This window comes from Tigriopus californicus, chromosome 9 (genome assembly GCF_007210705.1).
Source record: "Tigriopus californicus strain San Diego chromosome 9, Tcal_SD_v2.1, whole genome shotgun sequence".
NCBI classification, from domain to species: Eukaryota; Metazoa; Arthropoda; class Copepoda; order Harpacticoida; family Harpacticidae; genus Tigriopus; species Tigriopus californicus.
The window spans coordinates 2,677,774-2,704,389 of NC_081448.1; the positions used below are offsets into that span (position 1 = coordinate 2,677,774).

The following is a 26,616-nucleotide window of genomic DNA, read 5'->3' on the forward strand; positions in this document are numbered from 1 at the left end:
GGCAAGACTAGTGTACTCCTTGTGGGTATCACGCTCGTATTTGAACAATGCCTCGATGAATCAATGTTGTCTGATGAGGTCATAGATTACTAACAATTCGAAGTCAATGACTCCTCGTGTCAGTAATCGTGTCCGTTAGTTCCTAAATCACCACCTTTCCAATGACATTCCCGTCACAATCCAATCAAACCTTTAGCAACCCATTTGGTTCGTTTGCCAAAGTTGGTTCAGCTTTACAATTGGGAATCGAAGCCATTGATCTCTGTTCACAGACTTATTCGAATGCAATATTCATCCAAATGTGGCCGTCCATTCGATGTTCATTCACCCCCACACCTTTTGCATATCTAATTGATATCGATTGTGGTTGGCGGGACCAAAGTTGGCCAAGATAATGACATCACCTGTCAGAGAGCGGTCACCGGGCTAATCCATCTTCTCCTTGGGGACAACCATCGACAAAACGTTGAGATCCCTCGAAATGGTTTCAGGGCTTCTTTCCTTGTCCGATTGCTCAGATCCCAACGAAAACGGGAGAAAAATCAATTAAGAGCGGGGACATTTATAGCCCGCCAATAAGTTGTGTCTGTGTGGTCTCAAACTATCCGTTCTAGTCTATATTCTCGAGTTTTTTGGGTTATAAACCTGTAGTTCACTGGGACTGATCAAACAACAGGGGATCGTTATTGCATTTGATAAAGCCGATTTTGTGTTTTTTAGAAACTGACAATCGTCTCTATCCAGGATTATTTCTATGGGATGGATGTGCCAAAAAATGCGGTGCATTGTTTTTAGGCAGGTGTGTGTCTTTCACTGTAGTGACGTATTGAAGGGATCCTTTGGCCGACCATTCAACTCTGAATCGGTCTGATGGTGAGTTCGATCAACGATGACTACAATGATCATCATCACTTATTGTCGTTGGTGCAAAGAACCTATTTGACCGTGGGTGGTGCCAAAAGCTCGAGAGATTCGATACACTGCCAATAAATAAACCAGATATTTCAAGAGCTCAAATCTAGATGTACGTCTTCAAGGAGAAAAAGATGGTGAGACGCCTTAGAAAAGGGTTATGATCATAAGCTTACAAGAGCCGAATCTTTAATCATGTAAGCTGCATTGTCTGGTTGAATTTGAAGGCTTAGACACCCTAAGACTTTACAAGGTTGTAAGGAATACATCAAATAGAGACAGTTATATGTTATACCAAATTTTAAATATGGGTCGGATAATTCATACGGAAATGCTGTCCGATTTGCTTTTTCTCTTTTTCTTTAAGTTAATTCACGGACTTCTAGAGATGTGGACTGCGAACGGAAGCCAAAAATTCGTATCTCCCAAACCGCTCATCTTATTTCAAATAAGCACTTCGTACCACCCCAAGATCTTGTTGAATACATGAACTTGGCCGAATTTGAGCCCAAACCTATGCTTAGGGAACTCAGGAGACATGGTCAAAATTATGTAATAAACACTACATAAAATTCGAATTTTCAGCTTGCTCTTGGTCAGCTCCATAAGCTTTTGATAACATAACTTTGAAACGTTCCACTTTACGAGTACAAGTAAATGATATAAAAAAAATACCTTTAATTAAAGAGATCTACTTTTCTTATTTTTATTACTTTAATTCGAAAAGTGGCTCAGAGTTGCTATGGCCAAGGGCAGGCCGATTTGGCCGGAAGCTCGTTTGCAGTCCATATTTCTAGAAGTCCGAGGTTTATTTTACGCAAGTATTGTTGTATGTAGAGAAATAACTAATTTCTAGGAATCTTTCCTTTTAGCGCCTAAATTGGTGGCTCTATTTGTAATTTGCTCATAAAGTTAATGATTCCATTAGATCTATTTGTATAATGTTATTAAGCCCTCTGCGAGCGAGTACGTCACTGGTATCGGTTGGATTTTATGACGTACTTCTACTATATATACGTGCATAGACCGGAATATGCGGATGTGTTGAAGAAGCCATTAATTGCGACGCCTCGGAACAAAAGACGATTGTCATCGTTTCGAGCCGGCGAATGACATGTCTGAAATCAGATTAATGCACTTGAAGGAAAAGATCATGCTGCCTTGTGAATTGGGAATAAATCTTTCTGACACGGCCCTGAGGTCAGTCTTTGTCAATGTTCCGGGACCCGGAGCTTCACAGGCCATATCTTTCATACAACGTAGCATGCAAAGAGATTATTATTCACCCTAAGGAGATGTTCAGCCTATTATTTAGACCAAATGTTAACATCTTTGAAAAGTACCAAAGACGGGAAGCAACAATATTATGACACCCCTTGGTCTAAATTGAAATCGAGGTAGGGCGGTTCAAGGTCGTCTCCTCAAGACTCATATTCACTCATCGGAAGTGAAGCACAATGTTGTCTTGTCCTATTGCTTCCAAGTGGAGAATAATTAATAGAAAATGACATTCAAGGTCTGGATACAAGACTCTAACACATCCATACTGCCTGACTTGAACAGAGGACCTACTGGAGACGGATCCGTGGACGACAGGATATGAGCTCATCCGGACAATTTTCTCGCCAACCCTTGACGACCTCGGAAAGTGGGATGAGCAAAGACGCTGAATATTCCGACTCTGATTTCAAAGAGGCTTCAACATGGCTTTGAGACGAATTCCACGTAATCCACCTGGAATGTGGAATATCCCAGGGTGAAAATGTATTTTCCAGCCAATCTTGGCGCAATCACGTGCCTTCATCGAACAATCCGGATGGCTGAAATGGAGATTATCTCGGTTTCGAACCATGCTGACCTTACTTTTGAAGAGTGCTCTTGGTGGCAACCATTAGCAAATTCAATTCTCACGCATTTCTCGTACATAGTACAACGAAGACCACCAAACATGTAAACGAGACCTTCAAAACACAACACGCGTGCTGAAAAAATAAAAAAAAGTGGCGATGATGGTGTTGCTACATGTACACGTACGGTGTTCCTACTGGATAGAAGGAGACTGCTCCAAAGACAAGCAATCACAATACTAGTTCAATGTCCTTGACTAAGTATTTTTGACGTCTCCAAATATTACGAGCAGCACAGCCAAGCAGTTAGTGAGTTGGTGAGTGAGACTGCTGGATGTAAATGAACCACGATCCGAGCCGAGGGAGGCTTTGTCGAAATGAAATCAAGCTTGAAAGAGTTCTCTTTCCAAGAACACCACAAACCAGAGAGAGAAGCCAACTTCTCGAGCGAAGAGAAAGAACATGCCAGTACATAGTGCAAGGATTACCCGTATACTAGTAGGCGGATAGTGGATACAGGTGCAAATTGCACAACTCTATGGATCCCACATCTGCATCCTGTTTCGAGACAAGTTGCACTTGACTCTCCTCTACTAATTTTGAGCTCTAGCAAAAAGGCTCATGATGATCGAGTCTGGTGGCAATTGCAAACTGCTGACGGTGGTAATCCGGCGGGCAATCCCAGTTTTGAACGCACGGAATCCAGTGGGAAGATGGCTGAAAGAAATTCATGGCTGCCCACGACACATCGTCTTTTATTGGACATTGCACATTTGAAAGGATGTCAAAATCCTCAAGTGCCACGAAAGGCGTGTCTTTGATTAATTTGTCAGGATTTCGTGTCACGCCATTGTGAGGCTAAGTCTTCTTGGAATGCCTTTGTATTCAGGAGCGATATCGCCAGGTGGTGGCCAAAAAGACGAATAAGTCCTTGCCAGTCGAGTCTGAAAAGCATTGACAATGAATATGTTTTTAAACCGGGTTCGATTACTTAATATCTAGAGGAAGCAAGCCCGCCAATGCATTGGGAAACCGTCCTATGTATTGCTCAGATTTAAGTTGACAGAGACGGGAAAGATGAACCCTGTGATCACCCAGATCAACATGATACGATGATGCTCTTGAGATGAGCTTACAGGATCGAATTACTTCCCATCAGAAGAAGAAAAAAAAACTTGAGTACAAATATTCTGTAGAGCGTATATATAATCGTCAACAACGACAAACATCGCTCTTGGGACGAGTAGACAAAACAATTCCGTGGACCGCTTATTTTTCACGTGGTAGTTTAACACCGCTTGTAACAACATACAGTAACATGATGATTGATTGACAGAAGTCCATACCAGGTTTTCACTCGTTCCAGTCAATTTCTAGATCATATGGCCACGATTTAAATGTGTCGGTATCCGTTGCCACCAAGTTTTGGCCGAGTGAGCCAAATCCCAGGAGATTCTGAGCAATGAAATAGCCGTACAATGTTCCATGTCCTTCCTTCCATATGCTTGTTTGTTCAATTCCGGAACGATATTTGATCCGAACAAAGGGCACATTCTTTTTCTTTTCCAAATTGCCAAATTTGGTTATTGATTGGACTGGAAGTAGCACAAAAGATTGGGATCCAAATGCATCACAAATGTGGATCGGCTCATTGACAAGATGCACTACTCACTATACTTCGAGTATACCTATCTTTGGTCTAAAACACAAGAGCAGACGGACCGTTTTAATTGAATGACTTGGTCGCGGCGTTTTGAAAACCGCACAATTTGACAGATCATTGGGATGAGCTCGCTCCTCCGTGATGAGTCATTGTCATTTGTCCACATTGTTCATCCCCACCCAAACCTGTGCTCGCTCTGTCAGATGTGCACCACCTCTCTCGGCACTCCTTTTTTAACATTAAAAACATTATTCCACCCCTCATCATAACTGCTTGGTAAGAGGTTTTAGCAGTGCAATTAGCAAATTCTCGGAGTGTCCCTCTCAGTGGGAGATGGGATCAACATTCCACTTGACGCTTTGATTTTGGCTAATGGAGTGGAATAACGACCCCTTTCGCCCTCCTCAAATATGGTCGAATTCCATAAAATGAGAAACGTCCCCGAGAATAAATCGATCGCTTCGGATTGGAGCTCGGTCAAGATAGTAGGAGTGGATATTCAAAATTGAGCTGAACTTGAGCGATCCGATGGTTCAGGGCCATTCAAACGATTCATTCCTTTCTCCCGTTGGACGGAAGGTGAGAATCGCCTTGGCGACGATCGACCTGACAATCATCCCAAATATCAATCAAAACCAACCAAATCGCCCCATGCCACCGACCTAGAGTCGAATCCAAAATTGGGCACTCGTCTGATCGTTCAACCCAAAAAAGATATCGATGAAAAGATCCCCCCTTCGTCTGCATAACGGATTCTCTGGGAAACAAATGGTCCTGGGCGAAATCAATCGAGGTCGCCACCAACGCATGCACTTATGCCCACGTGGCCTTGGTTGGCCTTACTGGCCGCCGTAAGAATCCTCCGCCATTGCATTAGATGAAGGTTTCTGGGGATTATGTAGACAAATGGATCTGGATTGGAAGCAAGCGAATGACACGAAGGCAAACCGTCGTTTCGAGAAGCAGGATGATGCTGACGAGTGGGTCTTCGACGAGGTAGGATTTCTGGGTTGATATTAATGTCATCGTCGTTCCTGGGCACACACGTTCGTTACTGAATTACTTAACTTCCACTCGGAATTCTTCCTCGCGAATTCCCTCTCCTCCGAGTTGAACCCCAAAACATAATCAGTCATCCCCATCCCATTTAAAGTTCATAATTCAAAGCTCAAGACTTGAGATGCTTAACCATCGGGCAGATCTCGAAGCCGTCTGTGACCGGGTCCTTGATTTGAAATTTTACGTCTCGCGCTCTGAATGTTTCTATATTTGTGTGTTGTGCGTCTAGCATTTAATGGATGTAATCGAGGAGTCGAGCCCGATCTATTTTGATTGATTTCTTTGAATGATATTACCATTTTCCAAATCTTGAAGGTCTCTCTCTTTCTTTATCTCGTGTATGTATAAATGGCTAGCCTTCATGCCTGTCAAAAACAGCCCAACAAGCACGTTTCGTCCATGGGTTCATATCTCGTACGTACGTATGTGTAGCACCTACGACCCACAGGAATTTCATGAGCAATTTCACGCAATCCTCTCAGTCGCCACACTTTTTGTTACAAACATAACTTTGGGCTCGTAAAAACTAGAACAGCTTGGTAGGAAATGTGAAATGAACATATCTTCGTGAAAGTAAGGCGCTCATAAAAAAGCACGAAGTTTCGAGATTCGTACTAATATACTATAATTCTGAGCTGATGAAGGGTAGAATTACGTTTGATTCAACGCACGATAGACCAACCACTTCAGTTGATCAAAAGTTTGAATAATTGTTCGATTCCAAGCCTTTCAAATTTCTCTCTACGTAACTGAACGTCGGGGACAATGAATTCAATAAAAATTAAAAACAAGTGGAAGTTAATAGGGATACAATTTCACTTTTGAGAGTCATTCATTTAGGGCAGCCTTTGGAAGCTATGGTCACAAATGGCATTGGCAGGATCTCCGCTACAACAAAGTTGGTCCGAGAAACCCTAATTCGAGAAACACGACTTTTTCTAATGATTTGAAGAAAATGAATGGAACAACAATTTCGAGGCCTTAAAACTGAAGACGACACGCAATAAAACAAGGGTCGTCCTCTCGACGGATTCTCGTCTCTTTGAGAGTGCAATCGAGCAAGTGAAGACTTCGATGCAAGCACCTTGTGACTGAAATTTGAGGTCTCCATCGGAGCGTCTTCCAATGGCAATAAGGCCCTCTGCGAGTTCATCGGATTCTTGGGAGTGGAAGAAGAAGACGACACGACCGAGTCTCGAACGAAGTAGTAAGAACCACCAACATTATTACGCATGCCCATGTACCATGAAAAGAAGAAGACGAGGACGACGACGATGGTGTGGATGATGCCTTTTCAAATCTCCTATCCTGGAGGAGCCTGTTCTTCGACTCCCTGCTTATGAGTATGTCAAGGTCATACAAAAATATTGAGCGAAGACGACCACGAAAAAGATGATGAGGAGAAGACTAAGAAAACGAAGATCTTCTCGAGAACATGACGCGCCCTGAAGTTTTGAAGGTGATTGTGGCCATTCATGTGGCTGCTTGCCTGATGAGGGAAATTGAAATGCAATTCCGTCTGGATTTGGGGTGATGTCCATTTCGGCCCGGAATGACAGGGACATGACTTTCTGCCAGTAATTTCGGAGTTGGAGCCAAATCCACGAGTCTTCACGTCGGAAATCGATAAGGATCATCATCAGCATCTGGATATGATTCCGGCAGTACAATTAAGACCCTCACTCTCACACATATACAAACCCCACTTCAAGCCATGTAATATGCCAATTGCCATCATCAAGTGAGAGTGCTGGATAGAAACTCGAGAAGGACATTATGAAACAAGCCCTTTTAAGGGTCAAGGTTGGATGAGACAAAATGCCAGCATCATCATCATCTAACTCCTTTGGGGTACCCGTTTGTCTCAGCATTGTCTCATTACAAAGGAATGGCCAATAATATCTTGATGAGACGCACATTTGTCCCTCCTCTCCAAAGGCCATTCAAGCACTCAAGCCAAGCCCCCCTATGTTCTCTCGAAAAAGTTGAACGAGATTTTTCATCTCCAGCAGGCCGGAGAACGGCCGAAAATCAATATCTGCCCCTGGAAGAGTTGTCGCAGTCGAACGTGGTCATGACTCCCATTTTGTTTTGCATCGTTTCTTCATGGTCTTGAAGATGATCATCCTCTTCTTGAACATGCTTGGGTGAACCTTGAACACACAACAGAAAAAGAAAGACACTGACTGTTTAAGTGGATGATGCTTATCAGGGCATGGACACATACACATTTCACTGACAATGAATTCGCCTTTTGAGCGATGCTCTGCACGTGAAGCAAGAGACAAGCTATCAAGCAATTCAAGTGCAACCCTGAAGATCAAACATTATGCAGTTGTAAAATTCACTTAACCGTACAGGTCCAGTGCTAAGAGATGTGCGTCAAGACGAGGAATGCATTCGCTATCAAGGCTCTTTCGCTCCAAGTTCCAAGATGGAGGATGCAGTGAGAAGACATTTCTTCTTGTCTTTTGTTAAGGTAACACATGCCTGAAATTGCTCGTTAGAAAGCTTGCCAAGCTCATTAAGCATGTTTTCATGGATATCAGAAAGATTTTCACAATATCACTGGAACCCTAACGAAAAGTAGAGCACCACCTCCGAGCTTCAAGCAAGAAAGAGAACGTGGTCGGTCGGTCGGTTATGCTTCTTTAACTTTCAATTGTGCAGACGAGAAAGTCTCATTAAGCGCATTATCTTTTGGACTATTGTCGCTTGGACGGTCACAAATATTTAAAGAAATAAAAGTAGCGCACGGAGACGAGACGAACATGGAATGCATACAATCCGGATATTCGTCCAGGATGCACGTGACTCTATCCAACGTCTAGTAATATCATGATACACCATGAGCTCACCAACAATCTCTTTGGCCACATGATTCTTAGAGCAGTTGAGGGCAACGCAAGCAGCTGCCATTCTAATATCCTTGTCTACACCTCTCGTCTGGCTTTGGGAGAGCGGAGGGTTAATCTGTGGCACGCTTTTAGCTTGGCCATGGATGCCAATGCCCGTGATGATGATGATGTTGATGATGGTAATGATGATAATATTCTCCGTCTATCTCCTCCAACTGTCGGTCTCAAGTCGACTGGCTCAAACTAGACCAAACCTTTGGTGGCTGGCTTCGTCTTCATGTCGGTCGACCCATCGTCATTGCGAGGGGGGGCGGGGGGGGGGAAGAAGTGATCAAGGGGCAGGTGTTTCCTCCGCAGAGATTTGCGACACTCCTCGGGTTCAGTTGGCCAATGTTTTCAGTTGATATAAGCTCTTTTTGCACACTTTCAACTTGTTCCAATGGCCAACCTGACTTTCTCACTTAAATTCACCTATCCCTAGACCCTGGCACGTGGAATTTTGACCCCTTCCCCCATGTTACCGCACACTCAGGCCTTGGACTTCATGTAATGAAATTAGCCCCCTCTGCTTCAACCCCCTCTTCACTCCCTCCGGATCCTCCCTTTCGTCCTAGACTTGATCTTCTTCCCCTTGGAGGAGCAGGAGCACACCTCGGACGTGAGCGAAACGTTGCCAACGAGGGCCGAACTCGAAGTAAGCACCACGATGGAAGAAACGCGCCGTTCAGATCGGAGAGGAACTTGCTCAGAAGACCCGAACAAGAAGAAGAAGAAGAGGGTGTGAGAACTCAGGGTTGCTACGTTCTCGAAGCTCGCGTCCGTTTGTCTATGAGTGAGTCCGCGTTGAGGAGGAGTAGAGGCCGACGAATTTCCGAAAATATCATCATCCTCTCTCGTCGTAATCATCATCACCACCATCTAAGGCGGCCGTTAGCTCCTTCCATAAGTGTATTTCAGTCGAGTAAGAGTGCTCTTTGGTGACAGGGGTGCTTTGCTGTTCGGGTGTGTTTCGGTCACACTGACTTTGGGTGCTCAATCTCGTTTATCTCGCCCTTTGGGACGACTGTATTCCAAAGAATCTCTCACAAAGTAGTGTCGGTGATCTTAGTGTGGACAGGAGTTAAAAATGGACTTGTTTTGTGAGACTATGGACCGAGATCTGAAAATGTGACCAGGTAAGCCCTTAAACGTTCACTTAAGACACGTCTTCAGGATAATTTATACGTTTCGGGAATCGTTGTAGGCGTTCCTGTTGCTGTGTAATAGGTCTTCAAAGTGTAGCTCGATTGATATATATTTCAGAGGATTAGCTCGGGGCAAGGACATTGAACGGCTTCAAATCTCGTTCATCACCCCGAGAGGCCTAAGACACCTGAGAGATCTGAGAGGAAGGAAGTGCAAGTTCTTGGAAGAACTGTCAATCAAGCCAAGCAATGTTTAATTGTTTCACTCCCGGCAGGATTCGACTTGAGAGCATTATGTCATATTTAAAGGTTACGTAGAGAATGGAATTCCTCGTTTCTATTGGCTGTTACTTCACATACCGGTGGAAGCCTTTCGTGAGTCATGCGTGTGTTGAACACACAGTTGAAATTGATCCCTAGGGAAGCCCAGGGCTGCTTCTCGAGAAACATGTTCAGAACACTTGGACTTCGTTTTCCAATCAATTTATGAATGGTGGCATGTGCGAGTGTGTCATGCACCAAGTCAGAACACGTGGATAGACGGACGGACCCCTTTTTCTCGGAGGAGTGAGTACACGGCTCTTCTAGTACAATACCCTGGAGCTTCGCCTTCGCTATGCATAATTCAAACATTCCACCAAAGACTTTCCACATGGCATTTCATTGTTGAGAATGAAGCTTTGGCTTGGCAGAATGAAAATCGCATTGCTTATGTGTGCAGTATACTTGGCCTCATGAGCTCAGCTCCCTAAGGAAACTCGTATGAATTGGATTAGCCTAATCTGTTAGCAGAAGTTGGGTCCAGTCACGCGATGATTTGTTTTTCGTCCCCATTTCAAGGATTCTCCTTCGATTTAAGGGTGAAGCAGCAAAGAGAGAGAGAGAGAGAGAGTACGTACGTGTACCTGTACGTGTATTATTGCCATATTGTGCGACTGGGTCCCCATGCTACTATTTTCCTATTGATTACACACGGCGGCGTCCAATCCCAAATAAGGTCGTAAAGAAGCCAACGACCTTCTAATCCCTTGCGAGGAAAATAAACAAATCCTAACGGCTAAGATCCGTTTGGTTGATCCAAGACCTTGATATTTGGCTAATCGGCCGGCTCTTACTCTTGGTTGTCACGGCTTTGACCGCTTCTTCGACCAAGCCGCGTTCACTTTATCGTATGATTGCATATAAAAGCCCAATTTATTGTAGAAATAATAGATCACCTTGTATAAGGTTACAAAGTGGTCCACAAATTGGTCTTATCCTTGGCAAGCAGAGCTGCCTGCCACGGCAAAGACACAAATGTCCTATCCACCAAGTGCTAGAAAGCTGCAGTTTCTCTCGATTAGATTATTGATCATGCAATGGTATTTGTTTGGCAAGGCTCTGAATGAAAGGACAATTTTCGTCGCAGAGGCTTCTCAGCAATATCTCCCGGGTTGTGAAGTTGGGACATGATTTTCGTCTTGAGTTTGAAGGGACCAAAAAGGTGTAAAGAATAAGAAGGTGTATGCACGATATGTCTCGTGAAGGAATTCCATTTATGGAAGAAGGGCTCTTTTTACCCCTACTCTCCTCCTCCTCCTTCTTTTCCTCCTCGTTTGGTTGGTCGTTTGGTAGGTCGGTTGGTTGCAAAACCAAGCGACCAAGGTGCATCATGAACTCAATTTCAATTTTCCTTTTGCGTCCCATCATCCAGTGTTCAGTTTGGTCGAATTGGTGGTTCAATGGTCTAGCCCTTGGTGTTCGTGGTACCATCGGTGGTAGTGGTGGTTGATAGTGGCATGAACCATTGTAATCTAATAAAAGCGAGAAAGCGGCTGCGTGGGCGAAGTTTCGTCACTCACTCTCTCACTCACTCACTCACTAACTCACTCACTTGCGAGGTACTCGACTGAGATTGGAATATTTGGGCTGTCTAGGCTCTTAGCCCAATCAGGAATGGCGCAGATAAGGCAATGTTGAAGAAACCGAATCTGATACTTGTCCAAATCAACCAAACGCAAATGTTTTCTGCTTTTGAATCGTCAAGATTGGTGACTCTTGACCTCCATGGTGTTTTCATCCTCTCTTCTGTTTCCTAAAGAAATGTCCTTGCTTGGTGGATACGCCGAAATGACAACATAGGAAGTGTCTTTAAAGTTCAGAGGGATGAATATTTCAAGCAGGATGTGTATGGTCTGGTTTGATTTGAAAGATATAACCATAACGAGGATTGTGGAATTGGATTGCCTTGGTTCTCGGACCCTTCATAGGCAACACGTTGACAATCATTTCCTTTGGAAAACAGAAATCCAGTGTCATCATTCGAGAACCAGAATTAATGCGTGTTTCATGTGACAAAATGAGACACGGCAACGATTCCATGCCGTCTGATGAGGAGTCGACATTTACTGATCATGTAGTATATTCTCATGGATCCAAAGCAGGACTCACTTACATCCTGATTGCCACTTACCACCATCACGTACATGTCGTGTTATCCATTGAAAGATCGTTTCACAGCCTTCTCTTCCCCTTTTACTGATGCCGAGACTTCGTTAAGCATAACTTAAATATTAGGAAGCATTGATTCCTGACCATTCAGACAAAGTCACGCTTCCTGATTATTTATGGTGGTTTGGCGAAAAATGGACGGACTTCTTGAAGCTTGGCGATGGAGCTTTTGTTCTAAGGAAACCACCTCGAACGTGTAATTTATGGCTAAGATAAGTTGGATACAACCTGTAGTATATCGTTAATCGATGTGCGCATACATGTAGGGTGCATCAAAAGAAATGAACCACCCGCAGTTTATTGACGCAATCGCGATTTGCTATTACAATAATTACCGTAATTGTTAAATATTTCGCATTGTAATCGGTAACAAATTTCAGTTCGCTTTGATTGATGCGGATTTAGTTGCATGCGTTTTTGAAGTTCCGACCATGGTTATTTCAGATACTTTTCTAGAGGTACGAAATAAAATTTTAAAGTGAAAAACCTCTTGACCTCATTTAAATGCTAATTGAATTTTAAGCGGTGAAAAAGTCTGAGGCTTTGTCAGGCCTCATACCGTTGTCCCAGAAGCTGTCATATTACATTTGCAACGTCTTTAAACATCCAGAGAGTGATAAACTTCTCGTTCAATCTCTCAGATTGGCATGTGTTTTGACCAACCTTTTTTAGGAGAGCTGTTGCTAAAACCTATGGATTAAAAAAAAAAAACTAATGCTAATAAGTTTATGCGCCATAACAAACTTTTCATTTGATACATCATTGAACATTTCAACAAGTTATGACGTCATAACTGGACTGGAGGTGGTCCATTACTTTCGCGACACCCTTTAGACCTAAACTGAAGCGTTATTGTGCAACCAAGCCTTTAGTCTATTCATGGTTCTCGTCGAGCCACGAACATTGAATGCCAAACATGCAATATGAATTAATACCGAGTCGCCACCGAGTGCATTCATATCAACATCAGTAGTCAACGACCGGATCCAGTTCCCTTTTACAACTATCGCTCTATAGGGGCTAAAAGCTTCAGGCCTGATTTATAAATTTGAAAAGGAAATGTTTTCAATGTGGGGCAGAGCTGTCAAACAAATGTCAAAATTTGCTTCTCTTCAAACTCAAGTGATCGTAATATTTGTTGGTACACCCCAATTCGATCGTATACTGTTCGAGTCCTGGGCTCATGTTTTCATAGGATTAAGATCTCTATGATGAATCCTGCTACGGTACTCTCTTAGTTACTCATATCCCGTTCCCAGACATAATTCATCCATGTGCATCATCGTCGTCGTCATCATCATCATCCTCTTCTTCAGATGCTTCTTCCGTCTCGTTTGTTAAAGATGCGGATTGAGATCAAGTTGCTGCCAGCTTGAGGGCTTGGATGATTCGGTTGGTTGGAGGGAGTGTCAAAATGTCTTAGGCACTTAAAAGCAGCAGTGGTAGCGGAGATTTGTCTACTAAGACAATGCACCCATTTCGAACGAAAAGGCGATCAGCCCGAGAGGAAACACAATGGATCAAGAACCCACCCTGAAACGTTTCCGCATAGTTTTCCTGTTCAACTTGTCAACCTTTGAGAGGTGGTTTTGATCGCAGGAAGAATCTCTTCATTATGAATTGGTGAATTGGAGTCGGCAGAAGCCACTGCCAACAACAAATGATGAGCTTTTAAAAGATCCTGTTTCATCTCTGAGCTCGTCATTTCCCATGTTATCTGATCCGCCTCCAATCAATCGAATAGGCCTCTGTTGCGTTGGACGGGCGAGGAGTCAACTAGATCTGCCAATATCGTCACGAACTCGTGGATGACACACGAATACATATACCCTACGTACACGGAAGCCCATCATGCCATTTTGGGATTTCCTTGTCCGTTTTAGTTATTAACACGCCGACACGAAAAAAACGACAAGTGTTCGATCGTTGGTGGGCTGGCTCTCTGTTCGAGGAGGGAGTTTTAATTAATCCAAGAATTCCTTGAGACAAGTGAGACATCAATCGTGAAGGGTCCTCCTGGCTCGAAAAGGTCAATCGCTATTTGAAGTAAACATGGCACTTGAAGCTTCTGGATAGTTCCTCCCCGGGTTTATGGGTACTTTTCACACCATGGGAGGGCCCAATATGCCTCGATAATTAACCCTTAAATTGATGTTGGAGGGGGAGTTTGAACAATGATGAGATGAAGACGATGAGCAGGAAGTTGAAGATGCCTCGTTTGCTTGCTTAGTTGGTTGCTCGAAACAAACAACCTTGATCTTGGGCAGATTGACCAACCATAAAACATATTCCTCCTCTTCGTCGTCGTTCGTCTTCTTCTTCTTCTTCTTTTTCCTTCCTGGCACTTACTTGTTCTCATGTCTTGGCCTCGAGAATCTGAGAATTAATCGCCTGAAAAGCCACCGAGAGTGCCCAGGAATGTACATATACATGTGGTTCGTACCTTTCCATTTTGATTAGAGCCCATCCTTGTAGGGGCCATGATAAACCATGTTCCCATCGCCCATCGGAAAAACGTTGCAGGCTCTTATTATCTATGTCTACAGGAAGCAACGATGATTTTTCATTCTTCCAACCAACTCTTGCGGTTAGGACCAAGTCCGTTATTTGCATTCATTCGTAGTGGGTCCATCTCTTGAAACAGGACGTTTTCCTTAAAGTCATCTATCTATTCTAGATCATCTCTGTCTTAATTGTGAACCATTAAAACCACCAACCAGTCAGAATCGGTGGGTACATCTGGTTGGTCTTGAGTTGCACATACTAGAGCTACCGTACGAAGATTGTAAATCTTATGATGTGGTTTGCGGATGGCATTATTGTTTTCAAGAGGCATGCTCGCATGGGATACATGATTTTTTGGTTGATAATCTCGAGCATTTTTTTTTCAGAGACGAATAATAATCAATGTGGAGGCAGGGTTCTTTTTCGGCCCAAATTAGTGGCGTCATAAAGTGCTTAATGATATGAATGTTTGTGTACGAGCCAATTGCTCGAGGGGGGGGGGAAGAGCATTGAAAGGAAAAAATTGCGTGTATTTGCATTTTTGCTATTATTAAATTTCTAAGAAAACTTTCTGATTGCCGTTCAAGGATGTTAATTGGCGTTTGCATGTTCAATATTTGTGAACCGTGAGACGGCCTGCAATGGTCATTCATTCATTTGACCAAAAGACTTTCTCTTGTCCTTGACAAAACCCCTTTTGATTGTATTCATTTACCATGAAATAATCTTCCAATGTTGATTGAAATTCCAATGTATTCATTGGATTCATCCACCTTTAAGCCATTCCTAAACCAAAGTACGAACGTCGACGAAGGGTTGGGACCTGAAACCCGGGACAATGCATGGTTCATTCATTGATTAATGTAGTGTTGTTCCACAGGGCAAGTTCTCTGGACCTTCATTGTGTTGGCTTTCCTTCTTTTTTCCTCATGTTTGTCTCTTAGAGGGAGGGATTTTATTGGTGTACAGGGTTGGGCGCTTCCACTTGTGCATGTCTAGCTTGATTGATCCAGGAAGGTGTAGTTAAACGTGAAAATATAAAACATCTTTGACAACGGAAATCGATTTCCACAAGAAAAGTTGAATGTACTAAAAGAAAACATGATAGAGGGAAACTATATATTCCAATACTTAATGATATGAGTACACTCCTTCCCTCTTTTCAGTACTATTGATAGTGGTATGAAATGAGAAAGTTTTCAATCACACATGAAGGGGAATATGAATAATGTAATGTAAAAATAATGGAATATAATTGTCAATTTAGGGCTTCGAAAAATATTAACGGAAGTTTTTCATCAATTTGCCGTAGCAGAACCCAAATATATTCCCAGCCCTTTATACACGTCAACAGGACCTAACCTGGGTGCATTACTCACCATGGGAGACTTCTGAAGCCAATGAACTACACGTAGTTGTCGCGAAAAGTGTACGATCGATTCATCCATTAAGAAGTTAGAAACCATTCGAAAATCGATCCCATCCATCGGCTGAGCCAAAGCCAAGGGAACCAAAACTCATGAGCTAAAACAACAAATTTGTTTACATCATGACAACCGCAAGATCGGTCGTTCACCAAGTTGTTGTCCATGGGTCAATCACGAGTAAGCGAAAAGAGAAAAGAGATAGCAAGTTCGGTGGAGCGAGTGTTGTCCAGCTTTCAAAAAGCCGGTGTTTTTCTTTATATCACTCACGTCCCCTACAATGCCCTCTGCACTTGGCGAGTTGTTCCCGTTTCGAGTTGTTGAGACACACATAGCCACGCATGCACACACACACGTACACACACACACACACACACACACGTACACGTACACGTACACGTACACGCTCACTATTTACTAGTTTACTACATACTACATTCGAACACACGTGGACGTTGAATGATGAGGTGAGTCGTGCTTTCGTGAGCTACGAAACTCGATGGACAGTGTACAGTGTTGTAAATGTGGAGTGCGTCGTTCTAGGAGCTCATAAAGTACCCGTTCATGATTTCTTCTCCTGCCAAATTGGAACATGATGTGTTCCAGTTTCTGAAACACCATGTTGTTTGATTTAGTGATTTGAGTCCCAACATGTGGTCAGTGTTGGCTCCGTTGTGACCTGTCAATGTGCTGGCTCTGGTTGATAGAGGTAAATGAATAGTCATGAATAGTGTGTGGAACATTCATTCCTTGACTTACTTTAGTTGTACGTTATAAAACGACTACTGTGTAATACAGTCGATTAACTTCTAAGGCCCCGATTGAGCGAAAGAGATCGTTTTGATTAGCCGGCCTAGAGCCCAAATCTCACCCTGGGAATCCGAGCCCCAAATCCAGTCAGTACTTGGAAATGAAATCCTGTCCGTGTAACAAATGTCATTTTACATCGGCATGTGTTTGCTTAATGTGGGATCCTTTGCGCTTAGAGGCACAATGACGAATCAATCGATTTATACTAGGGTGTCTCATCGACAAGGGAGAAACCTAACGTGACCTATGTGCAGAATAAAAATATATAAAAGCGCCGCATTCCAATCTCGAAACTTCATCAATGATGAGCAGATTAGATCCTCCGTATAGCCATTAATAAAAGCAGGAGGACAAACGGCATTATGTAGAACCTATTACAACGATAAGTTAATTATCCCTCGGGGCCCAAAAACGATGAGAATGGACCATTCATCAGACAAACCACCTTTGTTGATAATCATCGTTATGCTCGTCCAAAAGTCAAAAGCCTCTCATCTCGCACATTCGCGAGATGACACAGAGTTCACTCACTGGCTGATGGTGGCTAGATACGTACATAGTAGGTGCTGTTCCCCATACAGTGTACGTAGATACGTAAATGTGGGGGAGAGTGGGTTGGTAAACGTGAATTTCTTCATCCAGCCAATAACGTTCTTTTCAATTTTTCACTTCCAGATACGCAGAGCGCCTCTCTTGACAATCATCACCCTTCGTAATTGAGTGTGGTGGGTCGGTGTTCTCTTTTTCTGACTTTTCTTGGAAGCCTCGCCTTCTCAATCCTCATGGTGGCGAGATTGTCGAAAGAAAACAAACCAGAAAGATCTGTTTGGAAATCACACGAGAAACAGGGCCCATTCTTGAGGGGAGTCAAACCAACGAAATCCCCTCTTTCAACATCCATCCACATCGAAATACCATTGAGCCGCCAACCGAGAAGACACGATATAGAGAGGAAGCCAGTGGAAGAAGACCTTAGTAGCACTGAGAGCGATCATGATACCAAGGCCTTCTATTCCCGACGACAGAATGGCCAAGTTTGCGTTCTCGTTGTCCAAAGTCAATTGGGCCATTATTCTGCTTGTTCAATGTCTGGTCCATTCCATATGCTCATCCCAAGCTCCGCCAGTCTCCCTCATCAAAGAAGACATTCCAAAGAATGGCTTACTTCGATTCGACGGCGAGGTTAACATTGGTAAGACACGGATGACTTCGATGTTCAATTTTAGCGAACCTGACGCACTCGGTTAGTTTCTGGCCATGGCCACCGATATCCATTTAAATCCCGCCGTTTATGGCCATGACATAGCACCATCGGCAAACAACTCCATATTTGTTTCGAAACAATGAGGATTATGTGCAAATTCCAGCGATCCCCCCCTTCTTTTGGTCGGATTATTATTCAAGGGTTGGAAGGTGGAAGAAGAGAAGGGCGGAGAAATTCTTGGCTGGGTCTTGCCATGATTTACCGTCTCTCCATATGGATGGTTGTTGGCGGTTGGCCTGCTCCTGGAGAGAGAGATTTGATGTCTTCGAGACAGAGAAAATGGCCTCTTAATTCATATACACATACATTACACATAGCGTCTGTCTCTTGTCTTGCGAGTGAAATATGAGGTTTCTCGGCACTCGAACTATTTCGACCACTTTCAAGCCTTTCTTTGGAGGTGCTTTATGTCAACATGGCCAATTTTCTATGCAGAACAGGCCCACACGCACTTAGAGCGAACGGGGTTCAAATAAATTGTCCAAGGATCATGGTTAACAGACAAAACCGGCTGGCTTCCTGTCATTCAAGTTAAGCGTCGAAGGGACTTGGACTTCTACGTCACCCTGTGTGCAAAAAATATTGAAAGGTGTCCGCACTTCTGCCTCAAGCACGCCTACATACGAATGTACTTATGTAGAGGTGGCACACGCAAAGAAACTATCGGAAAAAGAGGCGGTCTCAAATGCTTTCAGGCTAAAAGACACTTGGCATGTGTCGTTTGTTTGGAAGTTGATTCCGCTTTTCTAGTTGAAACATTCCTTGCACAATTCCCAGCGTTTAGAAGGAAATCATCACAAATGTTGTCAAGATGAAGCGGAGTTTTTGCTTGACCTCATTGGTCGACGACGTTGGCTTTGGCCAGCAAGTGAATGAAACACAACCAAGTGGGGAGTATGTGCATTCTAAATGCAAAGTGCAAAGTGCAAAGTGAATCCTACACTTGAATTCCTCGAAAGAGTGTTGATTGGCGCTGACGACATATCGAATGCATACCACTTCAAAGTAGTTTGGCAAACGTACTTAGCAGTACATTGCCTTATGGTAGTGTAGGGGTTTGCGAGTGCTTTTGTTGCAGTATCCATGTTCCATTCCTCGAATAATTGATAACGCGATTATTTGTTATTGGTCAAAATAGTGGCTTCGTTTATGCCTTTGATACAAAAAAAAGTAGTCGCCCTGAACATAATCAAACATACCGATTTAAAACTATTTATTGATGTTTCAAAGATACATATGAAATGTACATAACGTTGATATCATTTTTCATCCTTGAGTTCATAGTAAGTATTGATTTTGGATCACCAAGTGTTACAGTCGATGCAGAATTTTCTCATCTGATGTAAGTCCGTATCTATAGAAGTCCGCGACGTTTACGAAAATATTTCAAGCGAAAATCCCTTTGCAGTAACTGAATGAACTCACATAGCCAATTATTTTTGTTGAATCAGCTTTATCAAGGTCCCAAAGCAAAATTTGAGCATTGATCTGCAAACTTCGTCCGCTCCTCTATTTATGAGAGAGGATATATTAGAAAATAAAAAGACGCATAACCTCATGAAATTGGTAATGTAATACGGAATCGCCCGCCTTCAACGTGTTATGGTTCTTCAAGAGAGAATCATGCTAAAAACTAGAATATGCAGAGAATGCGCAATACACACAATGTACTTGTAAACTACGGATTTTTTCCATCTTTCATCAGAAAGGTCATTTTGTTGAAATCCTCAACCTAAGATCGAAATCCGCTGATCCAATCACTGTGAGCCCCGACTCATTATCTGCACACTTGGTTAGGTGGTCTCCTAGGAGTTGATATATTAAGAATCCCCCTTCTCCTCAAATGATCTCCATAATCATCTTGATCTCTCCGTCCCAAGGTGTTCTGGTCAATCTTCACCATCCATCTTCCTCCTTGTTAAATTCCAATCTGGAGGCCGCCAATTCCGTGTCCAATGAGCCCAGCTACTCGTCTTCATCAGTGTCTAATTGCGGTTTGATCAACGTGGATGCCGTCCAGAAGGTGTTGGCTGCCAAATGGGCCGTGGACGTGATCAACAATCAGTCCTTGCCTCATGAACTCAAAATAGGTAAGCTATGAATTAGAACTAACTGCAAAAGGTGGGAGCGTGTAATTGTTATTTGATAGCATGGCAATTAAAGACACCGACCATTGGATGATTATGTGAAATAGGAAGTGTCTCACATCGAAGTTCATATCGTTTATTGATCTGTCCCTATATTTTGACTTGTTCCTTGAAACCTTAGAAGGCTTGGTAGAAACCGATGACGAAAAGCACGGCGAGATGAACATCTAGCGTCTAACAAATTCTATAATAAAAAAGAGGCTGGCTGACGCTCAAATTTGCAATTTGGAAGTAAAACTTCAACATCCCCCCCGAAATCCTCGACCTTGCGCAAAAAAAGCGTGTCGTTCATTTTTTGTCACCTATTCGCCCAAGTTTCACATTTTTTTTTTGAGGGGGGAATTGGTCTCAGGTCGTAATCACATTTCTGTTCTCGGTAAATCTCATCGGAACCCGTTGAGTTTTAGCAATTATTTCCACATTCCACCCAAGAAAAACCAGCACAGTTTAGTACGTAACCTTTGTCATATCCGATCCAAGTTTGCGAGCGAGAGGATGACGTAGGTTTTTCTGCATGAAAGTACTTGAAGAATACATCTCTTTCTCGTGTGCGTTTTCAGGCCTTCAGTTACATGACACTTGCAGTGAAGAGGAACTGATTCAAAATCACCTTTACCACGTGATTGCATCAACCCGAGATCCCGCCTCTCCCATCATGGCCAACTCCAAGATTCTGCCACCGATATTAGGTAAAATCTTGATTGCTCCCTTATTTACATCGATGTTTCAGGCCAGGGGTGAGCGAATGGATCCCCCAAGTTTCAATATCCTCTCCTATCTCCCCTCCCTCCCGATTGGTTTATTACGTTATGCAATACATAACAAATGAATGATCATGCCGAAGATCTCGATGTGATCGATTGGTCTTATGAAACATCCAAACTCAACACTGACGAGCCTGGCATTGTTTTAATAGGTATGATTGGTGTCGGAGGAGACTCGCTTCCCGCTAGTAGTGGTGCCCTTCACGCCTTCAACATTCCCTTGATATCTGCATCGCCCAATCATGCGGATTCCTTGCTCCACGAGGGATCAACACTTGAGGACAATGTGCTCACGACGGCGCCTGATATGTCAGGACAGGCAAGGGTAAGCGAACGAGATGGAGAAATTTAAAATTTTGAGCTATCTACTAACGAAATCGGGTTTCCATCCATATAAAGTTTCTTGTGCGATGTTATTAAATGATATTGCTAAAAGATCAAATCAATATTGTTGACTACATTTGGTAGAGGTATTATTAATGTGCTCTGTACCATACATTCGGCCAATTTTGGCTCGCCTAATGAAGAAATCGCGGAAAATGCACTTCTGAAGGTCTAGAATGTTTAGTGCTGTGGTAAAACAATTAAACCAGAGTTAAAAAATGGTCTCTCTTCCTCATGGGAATAATGGTCTAGTTTGTTGGTAATTTTTTCGTTAAATGCCGCTGAAAAGCAATTTTATGCCACCGCCAAGCACTAATGGCTTTCTCAATTTCCAGGCCTTAGCAAGCATTGCCAATGAGCTGAATGTACAAACGATCTCGGTAATCTCGTCTAGCCATCGGATTATCCAAACCTTTTTATCCGAGGCCACGGCTTTGGGAATCAGTGTGCCCAAAATATTGGAGCTTAGTCATCGACAGGTTGATATCCCTGAACAAGTGGAACAATTTATCCAACACATGCATCAGGGGTCGCCTGCCATTGCCCTCATCGTTGATGCTCACGAAGCCATTGCAATCGCCGAACATTTGAAACATGTCAACCTGAATGCCAAACCACTCTGGTTAATCGGTTCCCTTGGTCTGGACCTTAAGAAGTTAACGGGTTGGCGAAGAGTGTTTCAGGGAGGGGTATTTGTGGAGCCTCATATGCCTGAACTCAAGGAGTTTAAACAGTACTTCATGAATGCACTGCAGGTTTGATCTCGACAAAAAAGACATGTTTTGGCTATTCAATGATTCCCTTGTAACGCTCCTTTCGTTTCAAGGACTCCTCACACACAATGCGAGATCTAATCCAAGAATACAAAGAAGAAATGTTTGGCTGTACCCGGCAACCGTCACCAATGGCTGGCCAGTTTCTCGTCCCCTGCGATCAAATTCCTCAGCATGAGATCGAACTCAGATTCGTCCAAGACCCTCATGTGTCTTTCGTTGTGAAGGCTGTGTCAGCCTTGACGGCGGCCTTTCGTCTTGTACAACTGGATCATTGCTCCGGGAATGTGAAGGCCTCTTGTTTAAGAGAAGTTCATGAAAATCTCCACATGGATATCTTGGGCAACATTAAGAAGTTGAGCTTTAACATGATGGCTAAAGGCACGCCCCTCGAGGTTGAGGGCACTCAACACCACTTCACACGGAATGGCAAGCTCATTACCAACAAGCAAATTCTTTACATTATTGATGTCCACAATGGATTGGAAACCGTGAGTTGGGCTTAGTCACTCGAGTGTGACCAAATTTAGAAATGCATAATGAACTTGCATTTTCAGATTGGATGGTACTCCGAAGATGAAGGTCTCCACATGAGCACTGCTTTGCATTTCAAGTCATCAACCACCGAATTACCTTATACATCTCCCTTGGTTAATGACGATCGGTCGCATTTTGCTCGCTCCATTGAGAATAACGAATACAGTTCTGGAAACTCGGGCACCAAGGCCCCAGTAACAGTGTCCACCCGCACTTTGGAGACACTGCCCATCTTCTCCTATCAATCATTCATCAGCCGGACTTGGACTCTGGTAGTCCTGGCCGTGGCCATTTTTGGAACCGTGGTGGCCCTGTTCATGGTGGTGTACGTGTTTCAAAAGATGTGCGACGGTACCCTGAATGGGAACCAGACCATGGGCGTTCTCCTACTTTTCGGTGTAATGGGATTGTTTGCCAGTGTGATCCCTTGGCTATTGCCACCCAATGAGCACATTTGTGCCGTTCGGCACTTCATGCATCCCTTGTTGTTGACCTTGTGCTTTGCCATTCTTTTGGTAAAAGCCATGCAACTACGCTCATTGGTGACCATCGGCCTTGGTGGAACCATTCCCCAGGTCAATCAACTGGTGTCCTTGTTCTTCATGATTGTGGTGCAAGTTGTGATCCAGGTAGAATGGTATGCCACGAACAACCCCATTGGTGTCTTGATGACAGATGGCTATCCGGAGTGTGCCGTCAGTAAGTCCCGATTTCTACTGCTCCATGTCTATCCCACGGCCTTATTGCTCCTGTCGTTTTTCTACGGTATATCGGTCCTCAAAGTGAAGCGAAATTTCAACGAAGGTCGGTGGATCACTTGTGCTTCCATCTTCATCATTCCCATCTTTGCCGCTTGGCCCTTGGTGTATTACTTTGCCCCAGTCCAATTTCACGACCCGTCTGTCTCTGTATCCGTATTGGCAGTGGGTGGAATCTTAATGGCGGCCATTTTCTTCCCCAAAATGCACACCATTGCTCACCAAAAGAAGCTCAAGAGCTCTGATTTGAGCCGGACTCACTCGGACGCCACAGTTTACACCGGTTTCTCCGACTACCTGCCGTTTGTGGCCCCTAGCACTGGATCTCCTCACAAGGGGCATCATCCCGGATTATACCCCGTGTACGGCTACACGACCAACCAATATGTGACTCCTATGGCATCGTCCGCTGCTTCCACCATGCAAAAGCGCAGTAAGAAAAGTCCTCAAAAGTACGCCACCGGACCCTTCAATTATGTCCCTACTTCCAATGCTCCTCACGTGAAGTCATACGCAGACTGGAGCCGCGACTTCAACCCCGCTATGGCCACAGGCTCGCACCACCCCCGGATGCAAAGCAACGACAACCTTATCATCCGACAATCCGTTGGTGCTAACGAACATACTGTCTACAGTCTTCCTCGGTCTCGACCCATGCATCGGGACTCGCGGAGTCAGAGCTCTCAGCAGCCGTTAAGCGTATCACAAGCTCATCTACAACGGTCATCTCATCATCTCGAGGAGGACAATCAGTTCAACGTTTATTCACAAGACCAGGTGACACCCGCTTCGCAAAAACTCGTTAAGGCTAGCAAGAAGAAGAGGACTCGACATAATTCCGCCAATTCCGCCACATCCTCGCACCACTACTACCATTTGAAGCACCCAGAGCCTGTGTCTCCCAGGGGTCGTCACAAGTCCCCTCCTACCCCGACAAACCTCATATCGCGACGTCGTTCGCGATCACACTCATCAGCCTCAAGGTTTGTAGACTACCCGTCGACTGTCACAAACATCGCCTTGTATCGTCAACGCCACAGTCATAGCCCTTCGGATGGGATGATCCTGACCGCCGAGGGCTTGGTCACCCCAGACCCAGGTCATCGAGGCTCCTCTCAACGAGCCAGCCCGGAAAAGGGCTTCCAAGTGTCGGAGGTCTACTTGACCCACTGACTTCAAAACTAGGTAATTTATCCCTCCCAATACAACGTTGCCATTCGGCCTTGGCCCGGGCCTCTCTCTTTCTCTCGCCCTGAGAAGGCTTTCCAAGCCCACCCAGTCATAGTCCAATTGTTCTGCTAAGGAAAGCTTTTGTTGCACGCGCTCATGTGATATGCCATTCAACTCCAGTACTCAGACGTTCGTTCATCTCAAGACGGCGGCGAATGGATGACCGTCCACAAATCTGCTAATGCATGGTTCTCGAACCATGACAACTCGCTCGCCCTCGAAACTAGGAATTATTTATTACCCGATTTAGCTGAGCTTGGTCCATCGTTGAAGAAGCATAATGTCAGCTGCTCGCTCGTATTAAGATTACCATCAACATTATTATTCGTATTTGTATTACAGCTCAACTTATTTGATGCCATACTATGTAAATGGTGCATTCATTCAGAATATTTATAAATGATTATCCTTGTTATTATTACTTCTAAATCGACATCAATATGCGGATCACTGTACCCCTTGCCACCACAATCAAAGTGTCAATTATTCGTGAAGAAGGAGAAACTTGGCTTTGTGTAAATTGTTATTGCGAAATATAGTATCCTCCTACAACCTAAATCATGAATTGTTGACTTGCGTTACGGACATAGTGAGCAAATCAACCAGTATTGCTCAATCACTCGTTTTCAATACCTACATACTCTTTCGATATATTGGGGATACACTTCATCTTGCATTCAAAAAGTTCCAAAAATAAGAAATGAAAAAAAAAGATCACGGATGGAACTAACATGCCTGTGACAACAGTTTAGAAACCAGTACTGCTGACCTTGACAGCCGCCATTTTTTCCAAATTAGATCCACTAGTCATTTATGGTCCCAAAACAGTCTGATGAGGGCTGCAGCATTGTTTTGCAAACTGCCGTCACAAGCAGATTGATCACATCAATACCAAAAACTGACGGGTTCAATCTCGTGGATTGCGCACTTTCTTGTCAGATGCACGGTTTTTGAACATTACTCAAAAAGACATTGAGACTTCCATTGTGTCTATACGTTCAAACGTGGCGTTTCCATAGATCTTGGACGAAGAGGCGATTTTGAGGCTCCTTGACAAACAACTTTTCATTTTCGGTGTAACAAATTCCACATTGTTCGCTCACCTTCAAAGGGGACTTCAAATTTCTTCAAACACGATCAATGTTCAAAGTCAAGAACGAGCTCTTCCTTTGTATGCATTTCAGAGATGTCCCATGCACATTTCAGAAATCGTCTTCTTCCAGCCGAAGTTTGTGAACCGCAAATAAGCAGAGGTCAATGTCACCACATCTGAAGCCCGCAGACCGTCTTTGTGGTACATAATTGACGTTTGGAAGTACTCGTACGTTCGTTGTTCACGATCACATAGTAAAGCCTGAGTCACTTGATTGAAGCACATTTTAGCCATCGCTCTGTTGAGGAGAAGACGGGAAGAGGCCTTTAGAAAAACGAATCAGTTTTCCTAGACATGAAGACATTTTATCAATCAGGAAAAGCACTAAATTATTATGTCATGGATATCTTTTTTGTCTTGTTTAATTGATTAATGCCTTCAGAAGAGGTAACTGGGGTTGAATCGATTTTGGTAGAAGTGAAATCAACTCGTGGAACGGCCAAAGTCAAAAGTATATGTGGGTGAAGCCGGTGGAATCGATTTCATCATGCAGAAATCGCCTTTGAGACATTTGGATGGGAAGACATGAATAATCATTCGTATGGAAATAACTGAAAATTAGCATGACAGTAAGTGGCTGCAAATATGTTACGAGATCTTTCATTCAAAGTGTTTCGTGTGAGTTTTAAAGTTCAGCCTCTTTTTCCATAAACGCAAAAACACAGGAGTTATAAATGCCGCCAAAATGTGGTCAAGGGGCCAATTTTTATGACTTTATTAAACTCTTAAATATGAGTATAAAGACTTTTCAATTAGGTAGAAAAGTAAGCGTTTGCTCATACTATACCGTACACAATCTCTCGAGTTCTTGATTACTATTATTAAGTACTAGTTGGCACAGTCTACCATTTCAT

The 26,616-nt window shown here is 43.5% G+C and overlaps 1 protein-coding gene and 1 long non-coding RNA gene across 2 annotated transcripts; one reads left to right on the forward strand and one right to left on the reverse strand.

Moving 5' to 3' along the window:
* Window positions 1-1,724: 1,724 nt before the first annotated feature.
* LOC131886332 (uncharacterized) lies at window positions 1,725-9,229 on the reverse strand. The gene is made up of 3 exons (XR_009373910.1): window positions 8,340-9,229; window positions 2,460-2,894; window positions 1,725-2,388 (listed from the first exon to the last, which is right to left on the reverse strand). It is a non-coding gene; the product is annotated as an uncharacterized LOC131886332 (long non-coding RNA).
* Window positions 9,229-25,167, forward strand: LOC131886330 (metabotropic glutamate receptor 3-like). The gene is made up of 8 exons (XM_059234621.1): window positions 9,229-9,514; window positions 17,428-17,944; window positions 19,897-20,106; window positions 20,724-20,852; window positions 21,080-21,252; window positions 21,647-22,066; window positions 22,138-22,575; window positions 22,642-25,167. Exons 2-8 carry the CDS (start codon window positions 17,746-17,748, stop codon window positions 24,550-24,552), a joined length of 3,480 nt encoding a protein of 1,159 aa, XP_059090604.1. The 5' UTR covers window positions 9,229-9,514; window positions 17,428-17,745; the 3' UTR covers window positions 24,553-25,167.
* Window positions 25,168-26,616: the final 1,449 nt, after the last annotated feature.